Source organism: Podarcis muralis, chromosome 13 (assembly GCF_964188315.1).
Source record: "Podarcis muralis chromosome 13, rPodMur119.hap1.1, whole genome shotgun sequence".
In the NCBI taxonomy this organism is placed as follows: Eukaryota; Metazoa; Chordata; class Lepidosauria; order Squamata; family Lacertidae; genus Podarcis; species Podarcis muralis.
In genome coordinates this window covers 40,865,115-40,879,291 of record NC_135667.1, presented here as the reverse complement: position 1 = coordinate 40,879,291, position 14,177 = coordinate 40,865,115, and the positions used below count along the sequence as shown (strand labels likewise).

The following is a 14,177-nucleotide window of genomic DNA, read 5'->3' as shown; positions in this document are numbered from 1 at the left end:
TGCAGTCCATGGGACTCTCAAGAGTCTCCTCCAGCACCATAATTCAAAAGCATCAATTCTTCGGCGATCAACCTTCTTTATGGTCCAGCTCTCACTTCCATACATCACTACTGGGAAAACAATAGCTTTAACTATATGAACCTTTGTTGGCAGGGTGATGTCTCTGCTTTTTAAGATGCTGTCTAGGTTTGTCATTGCTTTTCTCCCAAGAAGCAGGTGTCTTTTAATTTTGTGGCTGCTGTCACCATCTGCAGTGATCATGGAGCCCAAGAAAGTAAAATCTCTCACTGCCTCAATTTCTTCCCCTTCTATTTGCAGGAGGTGATGGGACCAGTGGCCATGATCTTTGAAGGCAATATGCATCTACTTATTACTAGGCAATTCCTTTTGCTTCTTTGCAAGCAGGGATGGTAAAATAAAACTCCAACATTCCAGCACCATGCAGAGTGTTTAATTTTTGCCCTTTGTCCACCGTGTACCACATTATTTCCCACTTCCTTGGTCCTCACATACACAAATTTGGTTGTGTTTTTTTTATGAGCTAACTGAAATTCCTTCCTACGTTAATTTTTTTTTCTACCATATTAAAACAGATCCCTGAAAACAAGGCAAGCTGAGCTGGCTTGCAATTCATTGGGAGTTCCCACGGGTGCCTCAGTGGCCAAATCGGATTATACTACCAAATGCATGTGTGAAGCTAATGTACTAGCCATCATAGGCAAAGTAATGTGTTTCAAACATTATATGACAGCCACTGTTCGTGTGAAGAAGAGGAGGAGGAGGAGTTTGGATTTGATATCCCGCTTTATCACTACCCGAAGGAATCTCAAAGCGGCTAACATTCTCCTTTCCCTTCCTCCCCCACAACAAACACTCTGTGAGGTGAGTGGGGCTGAGAGACTTCAGAGAAGTGTGATTAGCCCAAGGTCACCTAGCTGTGACTTCCTTTGCACCAGCCAGTCTGCCAGCCTTTCAGCATGTTAAACTTCTTCAGGCCTTGTGGGCACAAACTCCCAGCTGAGTATCACACGTTTGAAAGAAATTCTTTAAGGGACAAGCTGACCCACAAGAGACAAACACAGTTGCGAGTCAGTGACCAACGGGAAGGGAGAGCTGTGACCAAGATCTTACCCCCTTTCAAAAATACTGAAATAGCAGGCTCATGCAGTTGCTTTGAGGGCTGCGAAAGTAGCAATGTGCGTGTTTCATTTAAGGTAAAGGTAAAGGGACCCCTGACCATTAGGTCTAGTTGTGACCGACTCTGGGGTTGCGGTGCTCATCTCGCTTTATTGGCTGAGGGAGCCGGCATACAGCTTCCGCGTCATGTGGCCAGCATGACTAAGCCGCTTCTGGTGAACCAGAGCAGTGTACGGAAATGCCATTTACCTTCCCACCACGGTGGTACCTATTTATCTACTTGCACTATGACGTGCTTTCGAACTGCTAGGTTGGCAGGAGCAGGGACCGAGCAACGGGTGCTCACCCCGTTGCGGGGATTCGAACCGCCAACCTTCTGATCGGCAAGTCCTAGGCTCTGTGGTTTAACCCACAGCGCCACCCGCGTCCCTGTGTTTCATTTACCCCTGATATAAATTGCACCACTCCTCTGGAAAGAATTAGTTCATGGGTTGGGGCTGAGGGTAGGGGAAGAACACACAGATAGCTCAGTGTGTGGAAACATAGCTAACAGCTGCTTGTTCAGGAGGAAAGGAGTTCAGAACAACCTAGTCCTACTTCCTTGATTTTCAAAGAAGCCACATGGGGCTTTCCAAGTAATATATATATATATATATATATATATATATATATATATATATATGCAGGTTTTGGTGTCCTCGGGTGTCTTCCCGTGTAAAAGTTGGGGTGTCTAGGCGACGTTTCGACGAGGTCTCACTCGTCATCTTCAGGCTGGTGCTTTCGGCTTCTTGTTACTGGAACAGAGCAGGATCTCAGTGTTTGAGTTCCTATAAATACTGTTGAGGAGGTGTGGTGTATAGCCTCCAATGTTCTGGGCAGAGAGGAAGTTCCTAGGCTAGTGTGCCTTTTCTTCTTTTGTTCCTTAATTGCTTGAGGGATATCTTGAGTGATTTCTTGAGTGATATCCTGGTTACCACTTAGGTGGGTCATTAGGTGTGGATTAGTTGCTAAAGCCTTTGTGTCTTGACCTCTTGAACTTTGTGAAGAGTTTTTCTGAGAAGATGGCTGTAGTTGTGCTCTGGCTTGGCTTCGTGTATAGGGGCGAGCTGTGGTTTTGTGGCCTGTGCCAGCCAGATCTGTGTAGGGATTGCAGGGGGGTGCAGCATCCGGAGGTGCCACCATGGTTTGGCTACTGGATGGTGTCTGTAATTTATCTGTGGAGAGGGTCTGGGTTTGGGTCTGGTGTGGTTGATTGGTGATGGCGTTCTGTGTGCCTCTGGATCTGGTATCAGTTTTTGTGGGGAGGGCTAATTTCCAGATGTCTGGCAAGCGGGATGTGTCGTCACGCTTGTTCATGTTGTGAGGGTGTTTCTCTATCTCGATGGCTTCCATGATTATTCTCTTGTGGTGATGTTCCATGTTAGAGAGCAATTTGGAATCTGCAAAATTAATTTCGTGTCCTGTTTCTTTCATGTGTTGGAAAAGAGAGGAAGTTTTTTCTTCTTTTTTGACGGCATTCTTGTGTTCTGCGATACGTGCATTTATTCGTCTGTTTGTTTGTCCAATGTACGTGGCTGGGCAGACTTTGCAGGGTATTTCATAGACCCCTTGGTTTTCCAACTGGATTTTATCCTTGGGGTTTCTGAGGATATTGGCTATTTTTTGGTTGGCGCAAAAGGCTGTTTTGATATTGTGTTTATGGAGGATTTTGCTAATTTTATCTGTAGTGCCCTTGATATAAGGAAGGAGGGCCATGCCATTGTTTTCTTCTGTGTCTTGGTTTTTGGGGGAAAAGAAGAAAACAATGGCATGGCCCTCCTTCCTTATATCAAGGGCACTACAGATAAAATTAGCAAAATCCTCCATAAACACAATATCAATATCAAAACAGCCTTTTGCGCCAGAGCACAACTACAGCCATCTTCTCAGAAAAACTCTTCACAAAGTTCAAGAGGTCAAGACACAAAGGCTTTAGCAACTAATCCACACCTAATGACCCACCTAAGTGGTAACCAGGATATCACTCAAGAAATCACTCAAGATATCCCTCAAGCAATTAAGGAACAAAAGAAGAAAAGGCACACTAGCCTAGGAACTTCCTCTCTGCCCAGAACATTGGAGGCTATACACCACACCTCCTCAACAGTATTTATAGGAACTCAAACACTGAGATCCTGCTCTGTTCCAGTAACAAGAAGCCGAAAGCACCAGCCTGAAGATGACGAGTGAGACCTCGTCAAAACGTCGCCTAGACACCCCAACTTTTACACGGGAAGACACCCGAGGACACCAAAACCTGCATTCCTGTACCCGTGAAAATCTACGAAAGCAAATATATATATATATATATATATATATATATATTTAAAGACAGCAGGAAACGCTTTCTGCAAATGCTGGAAGTAGAAACTGCAACAGAACAAGATTCCAAACCTCCTCTGTGCCTCTAAGCCATGGGTAGGCAAACCAAGGCCCTGGGGCCAGATCTGGCCCAATCGCCTTCTCAATCCGGCCTGTGGACGGTCCGGGAATCAGCGTGTTTTTACACGAGTAGAATGTGTGCTTTTATTTAAAATGCATCTCTGGGTTATTTGTGGGGCCTAGGAATTCGTTCATTTCCCCCCCTTCAAAATACAATCTGGCCCCCCACAAGGACTGAGGGACAGTGGACCGGCCCCCTGCTGAAAAAGTTTGCTGACCCCTGCTCTAAGTCTTTAGGGAAGGAAGAAGAACAACAGTCCCCCCCCCCATTCTCCTGCCATCATGCAGGCTTATTGACAATAGAATCATGCAGGTTCTTGACCAGTAGTGGAGGCAACGAGAGCCAGTAAACCGAAGCTCAATCCTGACATGCGAGAAGTACTGCAGATTGGTGGTTTCTGGGTCTGGGAATTAGGGAGGCAGCCTGCTCTGGATGGGGCTGCATTCCCTCTGAAGAACCAGGTTTCTAGTTGGTAGGTCTCCTGGATACTTTGTCATTGGGAGCCCAAATGACTTTGGTGACAAGGAATGGGATAGCCTGGCCAGAGTGATCCTGGTTCCAGAAACATTTTGTTTAGACTACTGCAAAACATTCTACATGGAGCTGCCCTTGAATATGGTTTAGACCTGGCAGGTGTCAGCAAACTTTTTCAGCAGGGGGCCGGTCCACTGTCCCTCAGACCTTGTGGGGGGCTGGACTGTATTTTGGGGAAAAAATATATGAACGAATTCCTGTGCCCCACAAATAACCCAGAGATGCATTTTAAATAAAAGTACACATGCTGATTCCCGGAATGTCCGCGGGCCGGATTTAGAAGGCAATTGGGCCAGATCCAGCCCCTAGTTTGCAGATTGCAGATAGCGCAAAATACAGTTGTCAGTAATCTGATAGTCCTGAAAGCTAAAGACCATAAACAATGGTGCTTAAAGATCTGCACTGACTGCCTATTTGCTACTGAGCCTGAGTCCAGGTTTTGGTACTGAGCTATAAAGCCTGAATGGCTTAGAGTCCTGTTACCTTAAGAGCTGGCACTTATACCATTCTGTCTGCAACTTGCGATCTGTTGGACATCTCCTCTTGGTAGTTTCACCACCAACTGAAGCTTCTCAGCGACAATATGCTAATTATGAACTGCACTCCCACTATTGATGTAACCCACCCTGATTTTTTTTTGACAAAGAGTGGGTTGCAAGTTTTAAAAATATATATACAGTGGAACCTCGGGTTACAGATGCTTCAGGTTACAGATGCTTCAGGTTACAGACTCCGCTAACCCAGAAATAGTACCTCGGGTTAAGAACTTTGCTTCAGGATGAGAACAGAAATCATGCGGCAGTGGCGGCACAGCAGCGAGAGGCCCCATTAGCTAAAGTGGTGCTTCAGGTTAAGAACAGTTTCAGATTAAGAACGGACCTCCAGAACGAATTAAGTTCTTAACCCGAGGTACCACTGTACTTGTGGAAGATATACAGATAAAATACCTCTATACACTTCACAGAATTCTGACCAGAGTTCTTATCAATTTTACAGCAGAGAAATTGGATCATTAGCAATTTCGTACTGTGGAGTCCTGGCTCCAGCTCCAATACTTACATTGTACAGTGGGATGGTTTTCATCACTTTGTAGTGCTTTGTTGGATCCATCTTATAAAGGTGTCTGTCAGTGATAAAAATTGCCCGATCTTCCACTTTGCTAAAGCGGTTTATCTGCAAATAATCAAATCCCCATGGGAATTAAAAGTCATTTCCTTTTTTAAACAAAACAAAACACACTTCACACACTCTGAACAGGGTGACAGTAGAATTATTGGCTCCTTAAGATGTTTGAATTTTGCTTCCACAGTTCTAAAAGGCATGTGCAAATCAGTTTTTAACTGACAGAAGGATTAAAAATGGTCCGGATTTAAGATGAGTTCAACTTGGTGGTATTGTGTAGAAAGCAGTAATTGAAAAGAATGAGATTAAAAAAGAAAGGAAAAGTACTTCCGTTAGCTTAACTTTGATTGGTAAGATAGCAGCCCAAACACGATGATCCTGTTGCTGCCTGTATTTGTTCACTAAAGAGGGACAGGGACCAGCCCTCTAACCACATAAACTGCCAAAAACAGAGCATCGCTGATTGCAAGATGGTAGGACTTTGCTTTAAAGGCAGGTCTTACCTGAGCTTCGGCTTTCTCTGGTAAATCAGAAGTTATCTAGGAAGTTTCACAGAGTATGAAAGCTAAAGTCTACACTAGTCTACTGTAATGCACTCTACAGGGGGCTGCACTTGAAAACATCCAAACGCTTTAAATCAGTCCAAAATGCAGCTGCCAGATTGTTACAGATTTTATTCTGGTGCTCTTATCTTCATTGGCTACCCATGTATTTCTGGACTCAATTCAAGTCCTAGTTCTTTCCTTTACAGCCTTAAGAAAGGGATGGGAAGCCTCAGGCCTGGGTACCAAATGAGGCCCCAATGCCTCTCTATTTGCCCCTCAGATTTCCCCAGGTGATGCTCCCAGGCAACACCTCTCACTGGTCCTGCTTTTCACCCTGAGTGCTTTGGCCTGGATGGAACTCCAAAAATGCCTCTTGCTCTAATAATGCCTCTTGCCTCTTGCTCCTCTTGGATGGAGCGAAGAGCAAGGTGTACGAATGTGTGTAGAAATTAGTCTATATACTCTATAAAAAGAAACTGCAGGAAAAAAAACTTTTTGTTATATAGTCCAAAACCGAGTTGGAGGGAAGTCATTCATTGTTACGTTAATTATGGTTTGTCTTGTTTCTTGTTATGTTTTCGTTTGTTCTTGTTTGGTTAATAGAAACTAATAAAAAGAATTTTTTTAAAAAGAAATTAGTTTATATACAAAGGTGACGTTTACGTTTGTTGCTCTGCCCATTTTTGCCTTTGGCCTTGTCCACCGCTTGCACGTGGCCCTTGAAAGGTTGCCCCAGACAGTACAGTGTGTATGTATTCATTTTAACTCAAAAAAGATCCTTCAAGTTTAAAGAGAGAGAAAGAGAGAGAGAGAGAGAGAGAGAGAGAGAGAGAGAGAGAGAGAGAGAAAGGTTGCCCCAGAAGAGAATGCAGACCCTGGACTGAAAAAAGATTCCTCACTCGTTCCCCACGCCTGCCCTTCAATCAGTATTGGGGATACTGCTCCAGATTCCCAAGCTGATTAAATTGCAGTTGGTGGACGAGAGGAACAGTGCATAACATCATGGCATCAACATCATAGCATGGCCTCCCCCTAAGTTTTGTTTTGTCACCTAGTCATGAGGCTTTCAGGGTGGCTGTCTGAGCCCTTGCTATTATGCAGTGCAATAACCCCACTTTTCTGTTAACTGGTTTATGGCAGGCTACTTGGTTTTTCAGATTGATTTCATTGAAGTTTTTACTGTTTTTATTATGGCCACTGCGAAGTAACATGGGTTCACATATGTACAGCATCTATGTAAACTAGCATTATCCGGGAACGCCCTAAAGATGTCAACTCTGGATGCCTTTTGTAACAGGAAGACTCATGCCTTGCTGTGACAACTCTAAAGATAGCAAATGGCAGGATATTCTGCTGTGTGTGTGTGTGTGTGTGTTTGGGAGTGTGTGGGAGGGCAGAACAGCACCATTTCTAAATTACCATTACATTTGTAATGCTAGCAACGTGAAACATACTGTTTGCTAACAGTTTCCAAAATGGGACTGAAACCATTTCCATCAGTGAAAGGAAGCCCACTTGTTACTACTTTTACAGCTGAAGACTCCAAATCTGAAATTAATTGAGGATGCCACTGGGATTCAGTAAACCACAATTGAGTCCCCTGCTGAGAAATGCACCATTAGATCAGTTTTTCCTTCCAACTTGCTATTGACAGGCATCCAGCTGGGCAAACGGAATTAAAATGATAGTTCAAAGCATAGCCTTGAAGACGGGTTGCCTATATCTATCATCTATCTATCTATCTATCTATCTATTCCACATGGCTGGATGTAGCAGGAGGAGAAAGAACAAAAGACTACTCCAATGGATTTCAGTAAGAGATGGTTTGGAATGCAGAACAAGTTTCCCCATGCCCAAAAATCAGAGGGGTATATTTGTGTGTGTGTGTGTGTGTGTGCACATGCATATGTACAGAAATCATTTTCACTAAAAAGAAGGAGGATAAATCTTAGAAGAACTGTTCACCCTAACTAATGAGAATAGGACAAGCAGCAATGCATAAATTATATTATTGTTAATAATAATAATAATAATAATAATAATAATAATAATAATGTATCTACAGTTTTCTAGGTTCTGTACAATTTAAAAATAAAAACAAAACCCAGCTGCCTGTGGAGATAATGATGAACAAGGAAGCCCTCTCCAAGGCATAAAGCCTTTCTGACTTCATCCTACTGTTTGGCAGGAGCCCAAATTACACAATTAGCATCCCCTTTATTGGTAACCAGCGTGAGTCCTTCAGACAAGCAGCATGCTCTCTTTAACAGAGTCAAATAATCCCTTAAATCTGTGCAAAGGTAGGACACCTCACCCTTTCCAGGTAGCTTGTCACTTGTATCAGTAACTCAAAATCAGCTAAGAGGTTTAGGTGTCAAACACAGAGAGTAGGCAATGCTCTGAAGAACCATCTAGCCAAGAGATGACAGATGGGAAACTAGGTCTTGTCTTCTGCAGCAGTACTAATTGCCAGTACACACTGCACGTGCCATATATTTATGCATTTAACAGCACCATCTTCAACATGGAAAGCTCCACTCCATCAATCAGAAGCACAGAAAGACAAAGAAGAGCAAAGGGAAGCCTTGATTCTCTTTGATTACCGCTTCTTCCATTGCTGTGAATAATCAACACCTGATTTGCTCTGTCCCTGCTGCTTCAAGGCATTCGCGAAGATGGGCCACTATGGCCAAGTGGAAAATGTACTACTAACAAACAAGTGAAACACTTGTGTGCTTATTGATTGCCATAAACATACAGCTGCTCTGACCATGTCAGGGGATTGATTGCCTTCTTCGCTTCCAACAGCAATCTTCAAAGTTTGTTACACTGTTTAGTGCACAAGACTGAATATCTCGCCATGATTACTACCACACACACACACACACACACACACACACACTAAAAGTGCCTTGACGTTAGGTGATTTCACAAGAGCCACTATGAAATGACTAATTATTTTAAGGATGTGTCCCATGTTTGTGGAGTGGGTGGGAGTAAAGGAGAAGAAGTCAATGCTATATCAAGTGTACAGGCTAGCTATTATGGGATGTATGGCTCTGAAGGCCCTACCTATCAAGTTCCAGTGGGAGGAGTTATCCTTGCTACAGAATGTGCTCCAACGTAATCTGGCAAATAATGAACCTGTTCAGTAATTTCACTGTGTCTACTCAGAGTATGACTAGCATTGGATACAGCCATATAGGTTATGGCAGGGGTCTGCAACCCGCGGCTCCGGAGCCGCATGTGGCTCTTTTACACCTTTGCCGTGGCTCAGGGGCAGATACTAGCGAGGGGAGGAGGCGCATTGTGCGCCCCGACACTCCCCACTGTGGCGGGCGCTGTACTGGCTGTGACATCGCATGGGGGCGGTGCGTGCATTAGTCACGCACTGTCCCGACGTCACCTTCCCGCCCGCTGTCAGATCGCGGCTCCGGAGATATATTTGTTTTAAATGTCGCAATGGTTTTGTGGCTCCCAGTTTTTTCCCCCTTCGGAAACGGGTCCAAGTGGCTCTTTTTGTCTTAAAGGTTGCAGACCCCTGGGTTATGGTATAAAAGTTGCAGTTACAGTAAATCTACATGGAACCACTGATTAGTTTCTCAGTGGAACAGCGAACTGAGGTGCACTGTCTGTGACACATAATTCTGTTTCACCCTTGTTTGCCAATTCAGGTGATGCAGTTGATGCAATGAACCAGTACCTGAGATCAGTACTGGACTGGGAGAGGGTCAGTAAACAGAAACTAACTCTAGACTAGCAAACAGATCCTTTGGGTGAATGGCTTGTTTACCCAGGGAGACAAGATTCAGGCTGTTCTGGGCAGAACTGCACAACCGCTTAGGTGTCAGGTTTGTAGTTTGGGGGTGCTGTTAGATCCAGTCTCATCTCTGAAGGTACAAGCGGCTTATGTAGCCTGAAATGCTTTTTACCAGCAGCAATTTCACCCTCCGGACTACCCTGGCCATTGTTATCTATGATATGGTAACAGCAGCAGTAGTAAGCTCAGACGGATGGCCATTAAACTGGTGCTGAAATGGTGACAAAGTAGATTGCAAGAGCATCTCAGAAACAGCAGACCAATTTATTAGATCAAGCATTTCAACAGATATTGTAGCTCTAGCCCAGTGTTTCCCAACCGGTGTTCCGCGGCACACTAGTGTGCCGCGAGACGTTGCCTGGTGTGCCGCGGGAAAAATTAAAAAATTCGAAAGATATCCGGAGAGGCGGCCTTCAGGCGAGTTTTAATTTTAATTTTCCTTCTCCCACTTAATGCCCCACGCTCGCCCGAGCAGCTTGCAGTCCTCGGTAACCTCGGCGACCCGAGGGAGGGGAGGGAACAGGGAAGTCAAGGGCGGCGGCGAGCCGCGATGACGTCAGTGGGCCGCGCCGCCTCGCCCTGGCACGGTGTGAGAGCCCCGGCTAGTGGCGCGAGCTTCGGAATAAGTGGGATCCGCTTGCGCGAGACCGAGATCGTGGGTAAGGAGCTCAGCCCTGGGCAGGAGGAAGCGGGGCCGCGCGTGCGGGCCACATCCCCACAGAGAGCGAGCCTCCCCCGGCCCACCACTCCGGGCAGGTCCACTCGCATGAGGGGGCGGCGATGGCGACGGCCGGCAGCTTGCCTGCAATGCCATCCCTCGAGCAGGCGAGGAGCCCGGAGCACTTGGTCGCATTCAGGATCTAGAATGGGGAAGCGGGGCTTGTGTCTGGGCTGGACACATTGGGCTGCCTGTGCCGCTCGACCTGCGGGGAGAAATCAGGGTGGGAGTCACGACCGTGAGGCAGGGCTGCCAAGTGTGGCAGAAGAGGACACGGCCGTCGCACCTGTCCTTAGGTAGGAGCTTCTTCCGTGTCGACCTGCTGCCCTAAAGTCTTGGCTTTTTTCTTGGCTTTTTGGCGGTTGGCACAGAAAGAAGGCAAGGGGGAGGGGGGAAAATTGAAACTTACACTTTCGTGCGTCCCTCCCGGCGTGACGCTGCGCGCTGACGTCACGGGGCTGTAATGGTGGTGTGCCTCGAGATTTTTTTCATGAAACAAGTGTGCCTTTGCCCAAAAAAGGTTGGGAAACACTGCTCTAGCCCAGTAACTAGCGTACACAAAGAGTGCCATGAAAGCAAGAATGTAGTAACTTTCTCTTAAAGTCAGCATCCTGCCTTGCACACACGGAGCTGTCCTTTGTACTGAAGAGAAGAGGGAAACTCATGCTGAGTTTTATGTGCACATCAGAGGCCCCATGTAGATTCTGAGCACAGCAGAAATGAGTACCTCGCCCAGTATCTTGACTTATGCTACACCTGCAGAATTTGAGACCAGAAGACCAAGAAAGGATCTCAAAGCCATTAAGTTCCACGTTTCTACTTTAATGCAACGTTTGTAGCACCGCAAAAAACAAAATCCAAACTATCCAAACTCAACTACTCGACAAGAAGAGTTGCCAAACTGCAGAGCAGATGGACTCTAGTAAGTGAGCCAATTGCTGATCTTTTCTTTCCGCTTTGCAACAAATTAAATCTGTCCTCATCATCAGAAATAAATAAAAGGGTGGTTCTTTATGTTCTTGACAATAACCTTTCAAGATTCTGGAAGCTTGCTCACCCATATTCTTCTCACATTTAGAAGCACATGTCATTCACTCTTTCAACCTGTCAGTCTTGCCGACTTTGTACAGAACATGACAGTTCTAGCTTGGTTCTCTAATGTCACACCCTCCAGCAATTCTGCTATAGCTTAACTCTACTCGGCACAACTAATCAATTTGAAGAGAGAGAAGCATCATATTCAATAGGAGACTTGCCCAGAAAGAGATCTGGAAGGTATTGGGTAAAGAGATTGGTTAAACATATACCGCATGAAAAAGCAGCTCGTGCAAGAAGGTAGGGCATTCCTTTCAAAGAAGGTCTTTCTTGTTACCAGCTGACAGTCATAGGGGCAAGATGGCATGATGTTTGTTGGGTAAAATAAGCCCCCCAGCAAATGTGTAAAATAAAGTTTCTAAATCATGGGTTACTAATTATGGGCAGCTGGTTCTTGCAGGAACCTGGAGGAAACTTTGGAAAACAAGGTGCCAGAAAAGTGCATCATCTCAGGAATATTTGATTAAATCTTAGTTGTTCAAGGGGCTACAGAATCACTTATTCAAACACGACAAGATACACAAAGCAGATCATCTATGAGTTAACTCAGATACTTATATATGTTCCACTGGATGCCAATTTTTAAATTTGAGAAGAGGCTCATGTGGGGCAGAGAATTCATATTCATCCAGGCCAGTATTATATTTATTTTCACTTTATTTTTTATTTAGAACTAATGAACCATTTTTATGGCTATCAACAATATTTATTTTCTGGGTGGCTCAAAAGAATTAGGAATAATAACATACTCTATGTCAGGGGCTCTCAAACCTCACTTCTCACTTGAGAAAGCTTAAAATTACATTTGCCAAAAAGTGGCACTACAGGGGTGGAACCAGTCACAAAATGGTGGCGGACGGAGGCAGAGTTTGGCATAATCAGCTGGCAATTACCAACATCTTTTCCTAATTATAGCTAATCCCTCCTTGGATATGGTTAAATTCTTTGCCTAGTGATTTCCTTGTGGCAAGGAGCTGTATAACTCAGCTTTTCTCAAACAAAATAGACTTTGATTCTGGAGGTATTGCGACAGCCACTCCATTTTAGGCAGAATATGCTGATCCAGAGTCTTTAAATGGAAAAGGATTTATTTATTTATTATATTGCTTTCTCCCCTGTCCCCATCTCAGAGTATTTTTACTCATCTCCTGAATTTCTTCTCCCCTTCTCCTTTCACACTTAATTTGTACCTTTCCTTCCACCAATGTTGGTTTGTTTCATCACTTCTTGCTGCTCCTTTTATTTACTTCGTCTTCCTACAACAGCTTTCCTTTTTTATTCCCTTTTCTATTCTTAATTTATTTTTATTTCATTTGCTTCAAATTAACCATGTATTTCTCTTTCTAATTTCTTCCAGTGCACTCTCTGGTCCTATCCTCTCAGAGGGAGATTTCCCATCCATTCTCCCCTCTGTCTCCCAGACACCTTCATTCAGCTGCTGGCAGTGGTCCAAACAAAAGGCTATACGGCATGGCCAAGGGATGGGGCAGGCAAGGGAGAAGGCATTGGGTGAACTGAGGCCCACTGGTGAAAAACACTGCTCTAAGTCTTTCTGCTAAATTTTGGTAGGCATCTTTATATTACCTATTTATTCTTTTTATTACATTTCTGCCCCACCCCCTTCTTCCTTCATGGAACTCAAAGCAATATGCATGGGAGTTTCCAGGTTCTCCCACCTGGGCATAGACTCAAACCTGCTTAGCCTTAGCAAAATAGCTTCATCATGTGCCCTAAAGACCATGCCATAATATTCACCAGTCTCACTATTTTTTTCAAAAAACCTTTGAACTGGAGATACTGAGGCCTCACACATGCCAAACACATGCTCTCACCTCCACAAGGGCACGGGTAGGCAAACTAAGGCCCGGGGGCTAGATCCGGCCCAATAGCCTTCTAAATCCGGTCCGTGGATGGTCCAGGAATCAGCATGTTTTTACATGAGTAGAATGTGTCCTTTTATTTAAAATGCATCTCTGGGTTATTTGTGAGGCCTGCCTGGTGTTTTTACATGAGTGGAATGTGCCCTTTTATTTAAAACACACCTCTGGGTTATCTGTGAGGTCTGCCTGCTGTTTTTACATGAGTAGAATGTGTCCTTTTATTTAAAATGCATCTCTGGGTTATTTGTGGGGCACAGAAATTCGTTCATTTCCCCCAAAATATATATAGTCCAGCCCCCCACAAGGTCTGAGGGACAGTGGAGCGGTCCCCTGCTGAAAAAGTTTGCTGACCTCTGGACAAAAGCATCAAGCAAAAGAGCTACTGCAAATTCTGCCTGAAGGCAACAGATACTAAGCACCCAATATTCCACTTTCTACAGCCATCACTTCTTCTCTCTCATTTGTTGCCTGTAAGCAGAAAAGCAGCCTGTTTTCTGCTTTGCAATTCCCCTAACCTGGCCGCTTCTTGACTAAGCATCTACTTAGCCTTGACAGTGTGCCCTGCATGCTGATCAGTACAAAGCCGTTAACACCATCACTGCTGTTTCAGGGGTGCTTCACACTTTTAGTGCAATAAGCAGTGACACCAGTGTTTCCCCAACATACCAATGCAGGAAATGGGAAAAGCAGAGATCCGACCTTTAAAAACATGCAGGGACATACACCAGGAACTCCCAATCAGCAGAAGAGCAGATGCTCGCTGTGAGTGCGAGGAATCTGTGCCTGCCTTTTCCTCTTTACATGTTTGCAGAGTGTGAAGTTATTGTTTGTTAAATGGAGAGGA

At 44.7% G+C, this 14,177-nt stretch overlaps 1 protein-coding gene across 2 annotated transcripts in view; it reads right to left on the bottom strand.

Annotated features, from left to right (window-relative positions):
• The window catches only part of MYO1D (myosin ID), a 181,746-nt gene that overhangs the window by 68,566 nt on the left and 99,003 nt on the right, over positions 1-14,177 (bottom strand). For both annotated transcript variants that reach the window (XM_077917458.1, XM_028704045.2), the window contains exon 20: positions 5,213-5,326. In XM_077917458.1, coding sequence (XP_077773584.1) covers positions 5,213-5,326 — 114 coding nt within the window. The remainder of the gene's footprint in view (positions 1-5,212; positions 5,327-14,177) is intronic.